The 14,813-nt window shown below is 34.4% G+C and overlaps 1 protein-coding gene across 2 annotated transcripts in view; it reads right to left on the bottom strand.

The window, feature by feature from the left end:
- Positions 1–386: 386 nt before the first annotated feature.
- The window catches only part of CUL4A (cullin 4A), a 46,346-nt gene continuing 31,919 nt past the window's right edge, over positions 387–14,813 (bottom strand). For both annotated transcript variants that reach the window (XM_016151921.2, XM_016151922.2), the window contains 9 exons: positions 14,055–14,159; positions 13,685–13,795; positions 13,494–13,579; positions 12,956–13,063; positions 9,561–9,674; positions 7,683–7,788; positions 7,324–7,496; positions 3,167–3,319; positions 387–1,495 (listed from right to left, as the gene is read on the bottom strand). In XM_016151921.2, the coding sequence (XP_016007407.2) occupies positions 1,400–1,495; positions 3,167–3,319; positions 7,324–7,496; positions 7,683–7,788; positions 9,561–9,674; positions 12,956–13,063; positions 13,494–13,579; positions 13,685–13,795; positions 14,055–14,159 (1,052 nt within the window). In that variant the 3' untranslated portion in view covers positions 387–1,399. The remainder of the gene's footprint in view (positions 1,496–3,166; positions 3,320–7,323; positions 7,497–7,682; positions 7,789–9,560; positions 9,675–12,955; positions 13,064–13,493; positions 13,580–13,684; positions 13,796–14,054; positions 14,160–14,813) is intronic.

The raw sequence follows: 14,813 nt of genomic DNA on the forward strand, positions 1-14,813 counted from the left end.
TAGAAATCTATTTGGCTTTTTATAGATTACATATTATAGAATTCACAAATGAAAATTTACGAATATAAAATGATAAAGAGTGAGGACTTTCATATGGAAACCCATGTCATATTTTAAACACGCATGTTTCAAAAAGGCAGAATCTTTTAATAATTTAGCATAAAATCAAATTATATAAACTTGGTATATTCCAGAAAATATTGCTTTAAACACTTATACCATGATCAAAATTCCTTTGGTAGTTTTTAATTAAAATGAAACATGCTATTATGTAAAATATAAAGTACTTTTAAATGTTATCATAAAAATATCTTTGTTATAGTTACCACACTAACATCATCATCTGCTGTTCATCCTCACTCATACATACACAACATGAAACCAGGTGCCAACGAAATCCTTTTAATCTTTCGACAAAATAACCTCTGCTTCACAATATCAAGACTTTAAGTCTCCTATAAAACATTTTACAGTGGTTATAGCACAGAGAACAACAACTGTCCCTGCACATGACTGTAAAAACAAAACCAAACTTTATTATAGCAATCATACAAATACTGCAATTAAAAAAAAAAATCAAACAGCAGTTACCCCAATGCAAAAAACAGGGACTGCTAGACTCAATCTTAGAATGGTAAACACAAACACACTATCCCTCCAACCTTAAACAGAAAAGTCACAAATAATTCAGTGGAAATAAAAGATGCTGATGGTTTCACTGCATTAAACACATCAGACCTGATGTCCTCTTGGCACATCAGAGATCTCACTGAGAAATCTCATTATCGAAAAATCAGTCATCAAAGTTTAAAACTTTTTGAAAATAAAATGAAACAGATGCCAGTATTTAGGTTGCATAATCGATTAGCCAGTTTTTAACACTGACTGTTTCTTCCTAATATTCACCAATTAAGGGTTCTTGTTTTTAATCTAAGTGTTCATCAACTAAGATAGCTTATCTCCAGGAATACCTAAGTAATCTTTGTAGCTAAAGAATGCAGCATAGAGGGTCTTTTTAATTGTGCATTCATGATCACACACACAAAACAAACCAAACTTTTAGGTTTTTTTTTTTTCCCACAAGAACAACACCTTACAAAGGAACCTCATTTAACCAATATCTTCTTGTCCAATCCCAAAGTCATTTTGCACAGAGCAATGGAAACAATTTAAACGCCTAAAAGAACAAGAGGAAGAACTGGAGGGGGGAAAGATACATATGACATTTGCAAATCCTTAAGCCTTGTGAAGGGTTATCCAAGAATCATCTCTTTTCCTTCTAAGCCAAAGTATCTGTGCTGGCTCAATCCCAGAAAGCCCAGGAAACAGCACAAAAGTGTTTCACTGCTCTGAAGATACATTCCAGTGTCTCATGGAAGGAAAACATCTGGCCGACATGTCAGGCCACGTAGTGGTACTGATTTGGATTGTCTTTGTCTCTCTCCATATAGTCTCTGTCTATAAGAGATTCAATTCTCTTTTTCAAATCTCCAGGCTAAAAAAGAAAAACAAATCCCCACAATTATAGTGGCATTAAAATTACAAACACAGGAGAATATAACATCATGCATGAAGTATGTGATTATAATTATGTACATATATTACATATATCATTATATAAGTATACGTATTTATAAATTAATTATAAAATGGACTAAAACTCCCTCCTTCAAAGACAATGTTAACATTATGTCTTGATCAAAGTATTTCCATGTGAATTTACTGTCAAAGCAGGGCTTCCTGTGGAAAATATGAAACTTGTAAAATGTAAATACTTATTTATCATTAATGAGTACATAAGCATGGCCGATCATTAGGTAACACATTTTTGTTTGTTTCAAAGGGAAATTTGATAATGTCTCAGGGCATTTTCATCTGTTAAGGACATTTTCCCCTAATAAAACTATATTTTATTATTATATATTAACTATATATATATATATACACTATATTTATATAGTAAAACCACAAATCTTGAGTGTTCCTTTGCAAAAGTGGATGACTGAATTGACATGTCCACAACATGACATGCTTGCCCAGCTATGCTGTTAGGAAGCATGCCTATTGCTGACATTTATGAGCAAGCTTTTCCCAGTATAAGGGTACATTCTATCTTCCAAACAGCAGGACTTTCTATTTAGTGATAGATAATACATTTTACAATATGTGGCTGAAACCCAATTACCTATCAGAGCAGAACTAGGTGCTATGGCTGTATGCACACCTTACTTTCTAGTTGGTCTCTTGTTTAATTGCTAGGTCTCTCATCTGCAAATGGGGAAAATCAAACTCACCCTGGCTATGGTAGCACAGAATGGTGTATGAAGCAGTGTTTCAAGACTGTGCAGAGCACTATGGAGTACACGTTGCCTCTCGAGAATACAGGAGCCCAATATTTGCTGAGGTAGGATGCCACTCTCATTTCAGTGTCGACTTATTGGTCTACCTCAACTGACTGCCTTGGTGAGGAGGGAGGGTCAGCTGCTCTTTTTTTTGAACTAAGTAACACCCAATCAGGGTACTTCCACACTAAAAGTACATGCAGCAGGTTCAGTCATTGAAAGGTCAGGTACCATTAGAGTCCCCTACTTTCTAGGTGGATAGATATGTCTAAGAACTTTTCATGATGCTTCCCTAATTTATCTTACACTCTACATATAATTAGGACAGTGACTCTCAGTCCTGGAAACACATATGGACTGAAATGTTTTAGGGTAGACTTTTTATTTAATAGCAACAAGGAAATATTACTGAAGTAGAAAATGCTTTGTGGCTTATAAAATGCTGAGTAAATTAGTTGTTAGTATGATTTCCTTAAAATCCTGTAATATAACTGAACTGTTAACTAATAAGAATAAATGTGTCCAGATTTCCATGTAGTACCTTCTTCTTTTCTTCTCGAAAATATAAGTACAACATCCCTACAAGTGGGGCTTTTAGGTATCTATCATTCCTACAATGGTAATGACGAACATTTAGTATAAAGTCCCTATCATCATTGACCAGTTTTCTACATTTAGTGTATACACAAAGGTAGATTTTTGTAGCAAATGATCACTTATAATGTAGAATAAATAATATGATTCTGAAGGTAGTGTGAATCGAACATACTTTGTCAATGGTTTTGCGCAATACTACAGGTTTAATTAAGCTTATATACATTTACCTTTACTGGAAATTTCAGCTGATTATATAATTCAGAAACTAGAAGATTATGACCAAGAGTTTTTCTCATCTTCATTATTCTGACGATAGCAGCGTCAATCTGATACTGTCTGTCCTGAAACACTCTCTCAGTGGTGCTGACTTGTTCTTCAACCTGCACAGAAAGAAAAAAGTGAAATGTAAAGATATATTTTAGTATTAATTATTTCATATTATTGAGTTTGATAAGAAACTTTTGATGCAAAAAAAGACCAACTGGATGAATCTTGTTCTGTTATGCATTTTCACTTGTTCTAATAAAACCTAGCTTCCCAAGAACAGTGCAACTTCAGTACCAAAACTTGAAAAAGAATCTAAAAAGTTATATTTCCCTTATAAAAAAGCTGTAAAAACCCCATGTAAATCCTATATAATCCTGGATTAAATCCAGTAGCACAGTAAAGAACACAAAACAGAGCATAATAGCCATCAGGTTTTATTTGATGTATAAACTTTGCTCAACATTACGAAATCTACTAATGTAGCTGAGATCATCACAATAATTTCAAAGTTAAATTATATGATCATCTTGACAGATGCTGTAAAGGCATGACAAACTGAAAATCTATTCTTGATTTAAAACAAACTTTTACAGAAGGAGTAATTAAAAAAAAGAATCTGAACATGATAAAGAGCTCTCATTAGAAACAAATAGCATATACTGGTATCAATTCTATGTTAAAAAGCAACCTAATGGAGTCTGCAGATCAAAGGGGATTGGGAGAGAGGCAGGTTTGCACATGTATGTTAGTTAAGTATGTTTCAGGAAGGGAGGTCCACGCTCTCATCATATTTTCAAAGGGAACCATGACCCAAAAAAGGTTAACATTCCCTGTACTAGAGACAGAAAATTAATGAGGAAGAGAGGAGAAAGCCTAGTAGCACTGCTATTTCTTAAAAATATTATTTTAGAGATTCTAGCTATTCAATAAGAGAACTAAAGAGGTACAATGAAAAGGAGTAGATGAGATGCAAAAACAAAATCAAGGAAAATATACTGAAAAACCATCAAAGCCAATGTGAGTTTGTAAAGTGGCTGGATACAAGATAAAAAGAAAGATAAATAGAGCTAATATATATACATACTGGCGATAACTAGTTACACATGTAAAGAGAAAAGATCCCCTTTCTAGGGTGGCTGTTCTTTCTTAATACCTTTGGTAGTACCTACCCTAATCTTTCATAGGTCTGACCGGGATCTCTATGATCTGGCTGTGGCCTGCCTTCTCAGGCCTTTTCTGGCTCAGCTTCCCTCTGGTGAGATAGCCTTCCTTGCCTCACAGTATTAGACTGGGGTTTCTTGTACTACTCCATCATAACTTTTTACCTCAGTTGTAACAAGTTCATCAATGTGTGGTCATCTGGTACCTGTCTACTGGACAAGACTGAAAGCTCCCTGAAACACACTTATTCTTTGTTGTTACAGCTGAATTCTCAGTGCTTCATAGAAGACTTGGCCCACAGTATGTGCTTAATAAGTATTTGTTGAACAATCTAATAAGAAATATGTAAGACTTACAGAAGATAACTAGAAAACTCCAAGGAAGACAAGAGATTTATCATATTCAAATATACTCACTCATATATAAATAAGAATATTTAGTATGATAAAGATGAAAACTGCAATTAATTTAATGTACTCTCAATAAAAGAAAAAAGTCAGTGTTCTTATTTGGAGGGGGCAAAGACATGATAAAATTACTTTCAAGTTCATTGGGAGACTACATTTATAGGAGTAGGTACATTAATGAAAAGATTTTAGGTACTGGCTATGAAACAGATCAACAGAATTTGTAGAAAGAATAGAAAAACGGGCCTATAACATGAATCTGATATATAATAAAGGTGACTATTCCAATAAGCTCTCAGAGAATGGTACTGACAATTCAGTTTTGGAGTAAGAAGGGTGGTTAGATTGTTTTCTGATACGAAAATAATTTCTACATTGCCCAAAGAAAGATTTAAATGTAAAAACTAACAGAAAAATACAGTTGAATTCTTTTTTTTTTAAATTCTAGGTTAAAGGAAGGTCTTTCTTAGGTGTGACTCCCCAAGTTAAAAACCATTAGAAAAAGACTACAAGACAATGAGAACTTAAACACTTTGATGTGTGAAAAAACCCTCTCAAAATTATGTGTTACAAATCACAAAGGGTCAATCTCCTGAATATATAAAGACCATCTACTAATATATAAAGACTATCTACTAATCAGAGAAAGAATTTTCCAATAAATATACCAGTGACTTTAATTGAACAATTAAAAGGAAAAAAAATACAAATGATTAACCATAAAAAGAGTATCAACATTTATAAAGTGCTTACAGGTACTTTGCCAAGAGTTTTATAAACATTCGTTGAAGTCTTATAACCTGAGGTGGCATTAAGCCTATTTTAAAAGATGAAGATCTGGAGATTAGAAAGATTCCATAATTTGTATAATCTACTAAATGCCATAAAAATACTCAAAAGAATCAAAGAAATTTAAACTAAAATGGCAATGAACTATTTTTACACTTGTGAGAACAGACTGGGCAATGGGCAGGTGGAGGAAGCGCAGGCATTCTCGTGAAACTGGAGACTGGAATCTGGTAAAATCAGTCACTACGATTTGGAAAAGAATGGTCAGACTAACAAAAGTATATATTCTTGACCCAATAATTCCAGGACAAGGATTTTATGCTGAAGAAACCACCTTATTTCCACTAGGCAGAAATGGAAACAACCTAAATGCCTTTCAGCAGGGCACTGCCAGGCTCTTGCAGATTCACATAGATTCATATAATGGATTACTCTGTACCCACTAAAAACGAAGTCCTGACATGGAAGGAGGCCCATGATAAACAATAAGAACATGTTACAAAACGGTACATATAAATGGCATATGTAGAGTAATCCATTAAAAAAAAAATATGTATATCACAGAAAAAAGCTGAACGAGTACAAAGATGGCAATAAATATTTGCACTCAAAATGGCATAAGTGCCATTTTTTGGGGAAAAAGATGACAGACAGTCCCACTTTAGAATTATAACTCCTAAATTTTATACCCTTTCATCACTCTCTTATAAAGTCCTAATAGTAAACAACATGGATCAAAGGATATGTCCATTTAAATCTTTAACAGATATGTCAAACTGCCCACTAAAAAAGGTGTACCAAGCCAAACATCTTAAAAAATAAAACAAAAAAACAAAACATAGGAAAGAATGCTTGTTTTCCATATATTGTCAACCTTGGATATTATCAAACTTTTAAACATTTCCCAAATTGATAGACAAAAAAATGGAAATCTCTTTAATTTGAATGTTATAAAAATGACTGATGTATCTTTTATATATTTACTAGTCTTTTGTTTTTGTGTAATCTGGACATACTTTCTAACTGGTAATGCAATCACTGTCTACTGCTGGAGGTAGAGAAAGTATTGTGATACCACTCAGATCAGTTAAAGCTGTCCTTGTGTTGTCTGAATGACCTTACTCCTTCAAAGGCCTCTCCTCACTCATTTACATGTACAAGGAAGACAGCTGGACACCCTGTAATATATATGGTTGCCAGGGATGCACCTGTCTGCCTGGCCTATTTGTCTGACAAAAGCCCAGGGGTGCAAAGGCTTCTGCATTAGGGAAGGACTGAGGGTAGTGGTCCAGAATCTGCTCTGGACAAAAAACTTGAGAATCCAGATGCTCCATCTGTACACGGGTCACAGATACAATGTCAGTAGGCCCATGACATAACCCTCACCTCTTCTACCCCAGAAACCTGGCAGAGGTAAAGGCTGAGAGAATGGTTGAAATGTGCTGTGCAAAAATAAAAAGACAAGTCACTGGGTTTTGAAAACAACATGTCATCTCTGAATTTGGGAAGATCTGATTTATCACACCATTTCTGTGTACAGGAATAATTCTTAAATGCATTTCTTTCTGCTTGTCATTCCTACTGTAAATATTAAGTTAATGAATGCTATATTAAAAAATAAGTACCCTTGTAAAAACTATGTATTCAAATTAGATACTTTAGAAATATGCTTTGGAATTCTTACAGTCAAGAAATTACTACAAAAACTAATCATTCCTTGACGAATACCCTGTAAGTAAAAAGAGACAGTTTATACATACTGTTTCCTTCATCTGAATTTGATTGATCTTTATTCGAAACAACTTGTGCTTAAATTCTCCGTTAAAAATGAACTTGTCTCCATCTTCTACCTCCTTTCCTTTGGGACTTTTAATCAGGACTCGTGCTTTGCCACAGGCCAGGGACTGTAATGTTCTTCGTAATTCGCTGTCCTCTGAATGGGGAGAAAATGCAGGTACAGGTTAGCATTAAAATGAACAAGACACTTAACAATAATGAAAGAAACCACACGCTCAAGTGTGATGAGCAGAGACCAAGTCTACATCTTCTATTGAATGAATAAATGTTATAAAAACAAAGATGCTCAGAAACCACACATTCATGAAGAGGGTTTTCATACCTATCCCAGTGGCCATTTTTATATCTTCAAAGCTGAATCCATCCCCTTCGTTGAACATGAGAAGCACCAGAGTCTGGAAGAGGGACACCTGGAACTCTTTCTTCCCCTTAGTAAAGAAAATAGACATATTATGTGTGAAGCTATGTTTGCACAACTGGAAAAATTTAGGAGGCTTCTTTTAGCTCTTAAACTTTGGGGGTGGGTAAAAAATTACTAATTAGCCACTAAATAAGAAGAAATTATGTTACTGATTTATACAAGAATAAAGGAACTTGGTATTGCCTTAAAAATTCTCTTGAAATATTTTATAGTCTTTAAAAAGTTCTTTAGTTAATTGTGTTGAACAAGAAGGGGGTTATTATTTGAAGTCATACATTGCTGACAGATATCTAACAGCAGCACCCTTATGCCCCATTTTTAGCCTGCTGAGGTCCTCTTCATGGTGGGAATGCCACTGGAGTGGGTGGACAAAGCATGAAAAAGCAGTGGCAAAACTTGAATGGACAGAGAAGCTGGCAAAAGATGCAGTCAACATCATTGTTAAAAGAATAACAAGAATAAGCATAATTGTAAACTGTCAGACCAGCTTTCCTGTGATGTACATGATAAATGCAAATCTAGCTCATATAATTCCCCATCTCTATTCAAAGAGTCCCCACTGCAGAGACTCGCCACATGCAATTAATTCTGAGTGGATGACAAAGCACCCCATGTGAGTGCTTCATCCTCAGGCCTACCCATGGAAGACAAGAACTGTTGTTGTGATCATTCTGCAGAGGTTCAGTTGTGAAGTGGACAGTAAGGGGACTGTAATCTCTTAACTCTCATAATACCTTAAAGACTAGTGTGTGTAGTTTTATGTATATAACCCTGTACAATAACACACAGCGAAATATGTATAACATATATAATTGTATATATATGTACAGAGTTGACCCTTGAACAATATGAGGTTAGAGGCACTAAGCCCCATTCAATTGAAAATCGTATATAACTATAGTCAAACTGAAAATACAGTTGACCCTTAAACAATAGGGGTTGAACTGTGCAGATCCACTTTACTTTTATTTGGAAAAAATGTGCATATTATTTGGACCTGTACAGTTCAAACATGTGTTGTTCCAGGGTCAGTTGTATAATTTATGACAAGGTATAGACAACATATTTAACAGGATAGCAACATAGAAATTTTGTAATGTTTTTTGCTTAGTGTATATAATTGAATTTTACTTATAAAATTAAAACTAAATGTGACTATGAAGGGACTGTTTTGATATCCTTCTTCATTTAATCAATACACTGTATACATTCCCCCTCTTAAATTGCCCCTTTTAATAACAGCATTGCAACAAATATTCTAATTATTAATCTGTGAAAATGTCTTAAGACAAATTCCCAGAATTGGAACTACTGCCACAAAGTATGTGATTTGAGAAGTTTTTGAGATATGCATTGTTAAACTGCCCTTCATAAAGCTCATGTACTCCCTCTAACAGTGGGCAAGAGTTACTGTTTCTTTTAGTTTTAGCTTTTATCAACTGCATAGTCAAAAAGTGGTATTTTATTATATTTTAATTTGCAACTCTGATTGGCAGAGAAGTGGAACACATTTTCATGGATTTTGATTGTTTAGTCTTGCTTTTATGAGTTGCCTCTCCATATCCTTTACTCTTTTTCAATTAGGTAAATGCTTTTCTATTCTTATTGATTTCTTACTAACTGTAATATTAATCCTTCAACTGTTTTTATTGACTCAGAAAAGCCTATGCTGAGTTATACTGAATAAACTTTTTCTTTTTTTGCTACCAAAGTTCAAACGTAATTTTAAAAAAATCAATTAACGTACTTACGAAAATAAAAATGAAACACAGAACTTACTTCTTTAAACTCTGCTTTTAAAACAGCATGTCCCAATGTAGTTTGCCACTGAAGTTTTCGACCGCTGTGCTTTCCTAGATAAAATGTCTTAAATACTTCCTGAAGTTTGATCATCTGTCAAGCACAGAAAAACAATAAATTTAATTATGCTAAACACCATTAATCTAGAGAACCACATATTGTTAAATTTACAATGTTTATAATTCTTCACAGATGAGTAAAGAGATTATGCAGAATGAGAGAAGATATTCGCAAATCATGTACCTGATAAGGGGTTCTATATATAGAATATATAACGAAGTCTTACAATCCAACACCAGAAAGGCAACATGATTTAAAAAAACAGGCAGAAGATTTGGATAGTTCTTCAAAGAATAAATGGCCAATAAACACATGCAAAGATGCTCAGCATAATTAGATATTAGGTAAAAGCAAATCAAACCAAAACGAGATATCGATTCATACCAAGATGGCTGTAATAAAAAAAATGGAAAATAACATTGGTGAGGATATAGAGAAATTAGAACTCTTCTGTTGCTAATGGCAATGTAAAATGGTACAGCTATGTGGAAAACTGTAGTAGCTGCTCGAAAAGTTAAACAGAATTATCATATGATCCAGAAATTTCTCTTCTAGGGATATACCCAAAAGAACTGATAAAAGCTATTCAAACAGTTGTACACTCATGTTCACAGCAGCATTATTCACAATAGCCAAAAGTGTCCATTAACGGATGAATGGATAAATCAAGTGTGGTATACCCACACAATGGAAAATTATTCAGCCTTAAAAAAGTAATGAAGCACTGACACAGACTACAAAATGGATGAACCCTGAAAACATGCTAAGTGAAAAAAAATCAAACACAAAAGGCCACATATTATATGATTTTATTTATATCAAACTTCTATAATAGCCAAATCCATAGAGAGTGGATTAGTGGTTGCCAGAGGCTGGGACAGTCTGTGTGTGTGGAGCTGGTGGGTCTAGAGTGGAACGGAAGTGACTGCTTAATGGGTCCAGGGTTTCTGTTTGGGATGATGAAAAAGTTCTGGACTAAACAGAGGAGACAGTTGTATAAGTTAACTGTATACTTCAAAAAGGTAAATCGTAGGTATATTTTACTACCATTAAAAAAAAAAAAACACAGTATGTTAAGCCTTAAACATCTTTTGCTAGAAAACAAAAAATGCAGATGGTATGTTGAAACGATAAGAAACCATCTGAAAAGTGTTCCCACTAGCCAAAAATGGGACAATTTGAGTATCATATAAGAAATAAAAATCTATGAGTTCATAGTGATAAAGAGAGAAAAATTTAAGTAAATTAATGGGGTTAGAAAGAAAGGCTCTTAAGAGTAAAATGTGATTTCTAAATATAGAGAAGTGATGGAGCTAGGAAAAAAAATCACTGTTCATCAAGGTAAAAACGGACTCAGGCAGGAATTAATGAGAGTCTGATAGGGAAATCAGAGTTTTACATAGTCTTTAAATAAAATATTTCGCTACAAATTACTTAATAATTACAAAATGAAAAATACCAATAATAGAGTGGAAAAACTAACACCTTAACCAAATGATTATATGTAACACCACCAATGGGGGCAAATGAACGGCATGTGTCTCTGGATGGCATGAGAAGAAATGATGCCTCTCATTTGGGATTCTGGTTAGATATGCACGACGTGAATCTAATCAAAGAAACCCAAACTGAGAGACAATTTATGAAAAATAACGTGTATTTTTAAAACCTGTCAATGTCATAGAAAAAGAAAGGCTGTATAGCTGTTACAGATGAAAGGAGACTAAAGACACAACTAAACATAATGTATAGACCTGGACTGAATGTGGTGCTAAGAAAAAATGCTACAAAAGACACAGTTGGGACAACTGAAAAAATTGGCATATGGCTGTATATTGGATGTTAAGTGTTAGATCAATGTTAAGTATTTGAATCTGACAACATGCTCTGGTTGTTTTTGGGAAATACTCACTAAAGTATTATAGGTAAAAGGCAATCTACTCTCAAATGGACCAGGAAAAAAAATGGCATATATATGGAGAGAAAGAGTATAATGCATATGTGTCAATGCTTAAAAAAATGAGTGACGGGTACTAGAAATTCTTTGAACTATTCTTATTAATTTCCTATAAGTCTGAACTATTTCAAAATAAGGAGTGAATCAACTTGGAGTGCCACAGGAGAGGCATGCCCAGGTTGGAGTCTGTATCCAGTAGAGGTGAAGTTGGGTGAGGAAGTGAGGGAGGGTTTTCTGGTGAAGGTGACTGGGAAGATAAATCTTAACAAGCGTCAATTACTGAGGACTGATGGGGTGTGAAGGTTTTCTGGAGAAGGTGGTTTCCTTTAGAAGGTTACACAGGTAGGCCTGAGAGAATGAAAAACCTGTGAGTTTAGGACCCGAAACTAGTTTAGAGGGAGTAGGACATCCATGTGGGTGAGCTGGAACATACAGAGCTTTCACATCTAGTAGAAAAACTAGTTAAGGTGCCATCACCATTCCCCATAGGATAGATTCAAGGAGGGAGGGAGACTGGTGATGGGAACAGCCTTGGATATTGAGTCTGGAACATCTGTGTACATTCGACTGGGCAAGTGGACACAGGCTTGAAGCTGAGAGCGGTGAGTTGAGTTCATAGAGAGGGTGTGAAATGAGAAGGCAGCTGAGGGGGGATTCTAGAGAATGTTCACATTTAGGATACAGGTGGAAAAAAAAAAGAAAACTACAAAGGCAACTGACTAGTGAGTTCAGAAACAAAAGAAAATAAAGATACTCTCTTAGAAATGGAAAAAACAACTTTAAGGACTGTTTCTGATTCATACTCCCAGTTTCCAAGACTCTGTGCCTTTCTTTGTCCTTTCTAGAAGGCCCTTCAGCTGGAAGGCCCTCATGCCCGCTCATCCTTAATTCCTAATCCCACAGTGGAACTAGCCCTTTTCCACATCACCTGGTAATATAATTAATGGTGTTTATATTGTTTCCCCTACTGGTTCTAAGTTCCTGAGCTCAGGATTCTCCCTCAGATATACAAAGCCCCAGAGTACTCAAAGTCATGGCTGAAATATAATAAGTGCTCAGTAGTACCATTCATAAGACTTTGGTATTGTCTATAATGGAAGAAAATAATAATCAGACAAGCAGCACCAATAGCTCAACAACCAATAACTATTAAAACAAGCACTTGTGTTGATGTCTTCTTGATGGTCATCCAGTGGACATGTGTGAGTCAGAAGACGCTGTGGACAGGGACAAAAGCGGTCACTTCGATTTTTGACTGTGTGATTTTAAAAAACCTTTCATTAAATAATTCTCAAAAGATAACATGTCTGTGTATGGCAGCACTACTATATTAATAATAAGTCTTTGAAACACTTACTTCTGGAGTTAAATGTACTTCCATAGGTGTGTATGTTGGCCAGTATCCCATCGTAAGTATATTTACTGTTAGATCAATAGAGCCTGGGTCACTCTGATTCTGCATATACTAAAAACAAAGAAAATCAAGGTAAAATAATTATTTTAGAATATTATAAAAAATAATTTTAAAAAATGGTGAAATTTTCAAAATACAGGTCATCCTGTATTTGCATTAATTTTAGTCCCAAGAACATATTCCACTAAGCTACGTAATGTTTCAAAGTCACCTGAAATATTTTTCCTTTCCCTTTGCTTATGTCATATGTAAGATATCATTAGACTTGTTTAAAACAAATCTTTGTTACACATTTTTCAGGATTATTTTTTTTTCATTTTGAATTTAAGTTATTTGAATATGTCAGACATTAATAATGAAAGTTTTATGGTTGAAGATTTTGCGTAATTTATATATTTACATAATTTACATACTCATTTTGCATAATTTAAAGTGGGACCCCTTTCTAAAAAGCTGTTTTATTTGAAAAAACACAACTTGCCTGCTTAAAATGAACCATGATGTCCTTGGAGAGCTCCATGTCCTTGAACATGCCTTCTAGTTTGCTGGTGAAAGCAGCGCCACACTCTGAGACACAAGTGAATGGTGGGTGAAAAATACCGGGAGCAACATGTTAGTGTAATAAATTACTGGCACAGAGGGAGGAAAGAACCCCAGATTCCATATGCTTACCATGCTTTAGTTTTGACAACATAGATTTTTCAGCATCAACTGAGGCACTTTTTCCAACAAGGAGTCTTTTTGCCAAATCTTTTTTATAAAATGCTTCGAAGACATCTTTACCTATTTATAACCAAATGAGAATAACAGACCACATTAGACAATGTCCATTCTGATGTAAGCAAGCTCTAATTTTCCTGAATCCTTGTGTTAAATTTCCACAAAGGAATACTTTCAATTTAGTTAGTGGGTGGCCATTTCCTACATTAACATGAAAGTGAAAATGTTTCAGTCCATTTTTCTTAAGAAAAGATAGGGCCCAAATATGGCTATTTTGATTTCATAGCATTTTCAATGTGACCAATGTTAAACCATTTCTTACCATGTATAAACCTGAATATAATCATGATTTTGTCAAGGATCCTCTCCAGTTCTTCATCTGTTGCTTCTTTATTACCCGCTCTCAACTTTGAATCAACATGCTTTGCTGTGAGATTAAGAGTTAAATTATTTGAAAAATAAACATTTGTTATGTAATATTTTCAAAATGGAACTTCTTTAATTTCTATAAGCAAAAATTGGACAGTAAAACTCCAGGGCCTTTCCAAAATCACATTATACAAAGAAGGCAAATATTTGATTTTCTAAGATATATACTTTCAAGTCACATTAGAATAAACACTTTAATTATGTTTTTGAGTTTCATGACATATTATTGCTCCAGAAACTGAAATATTCCATCTTTAAGATGTGGTATAAGAAATGTGAACAGACTTCCTTAAAGACAAAGGATTATTCTCAGGGCTTCTAGTGGTTATATCTATGGTGACAATGTCTTATCCCTGAATGCAGGGATTAGAGCAATTCTACTCTGGCTTCTTGTTTCTAAGGCAATATAAATTGACCATGACCTCGCTTAAGGGAGAATCCAAGATTTCTAAGAAGTCCAAACTCCCAAGAATTAAACATTCACCTTTAGAGAAACAATTCGTAAAGTGGCACAAGTGCCTTGTAAATTTTTTCTGTTGTTGCTTTTACTAGTATTTTTCTTTTTAACTTCTTACGAAATATTCTGAACATACAGAAAAGTAGACAATTGTATGATGAACTGCATGTTCCCATCATACACCTTCAACAATAA

The sequence above is a fragment of the Rousettus aegyptiacus genome, unplaced genomic scaffold (genome assembly GCF_014176215.1).
Source record: "Rousettus aegyptiacus isolate mRouAeg1 unplaced genomic scaffold, mRouAeg1.p scaffold_m13_p_11, whole genome shotgun sequence".
NCBI classification, from domain to species: Eukaryota; Metazoa; Chordata; class Mammalia; order Chiroptera; family Pteropodidae; genus Rousettus; species Rousettus aegyptiacus.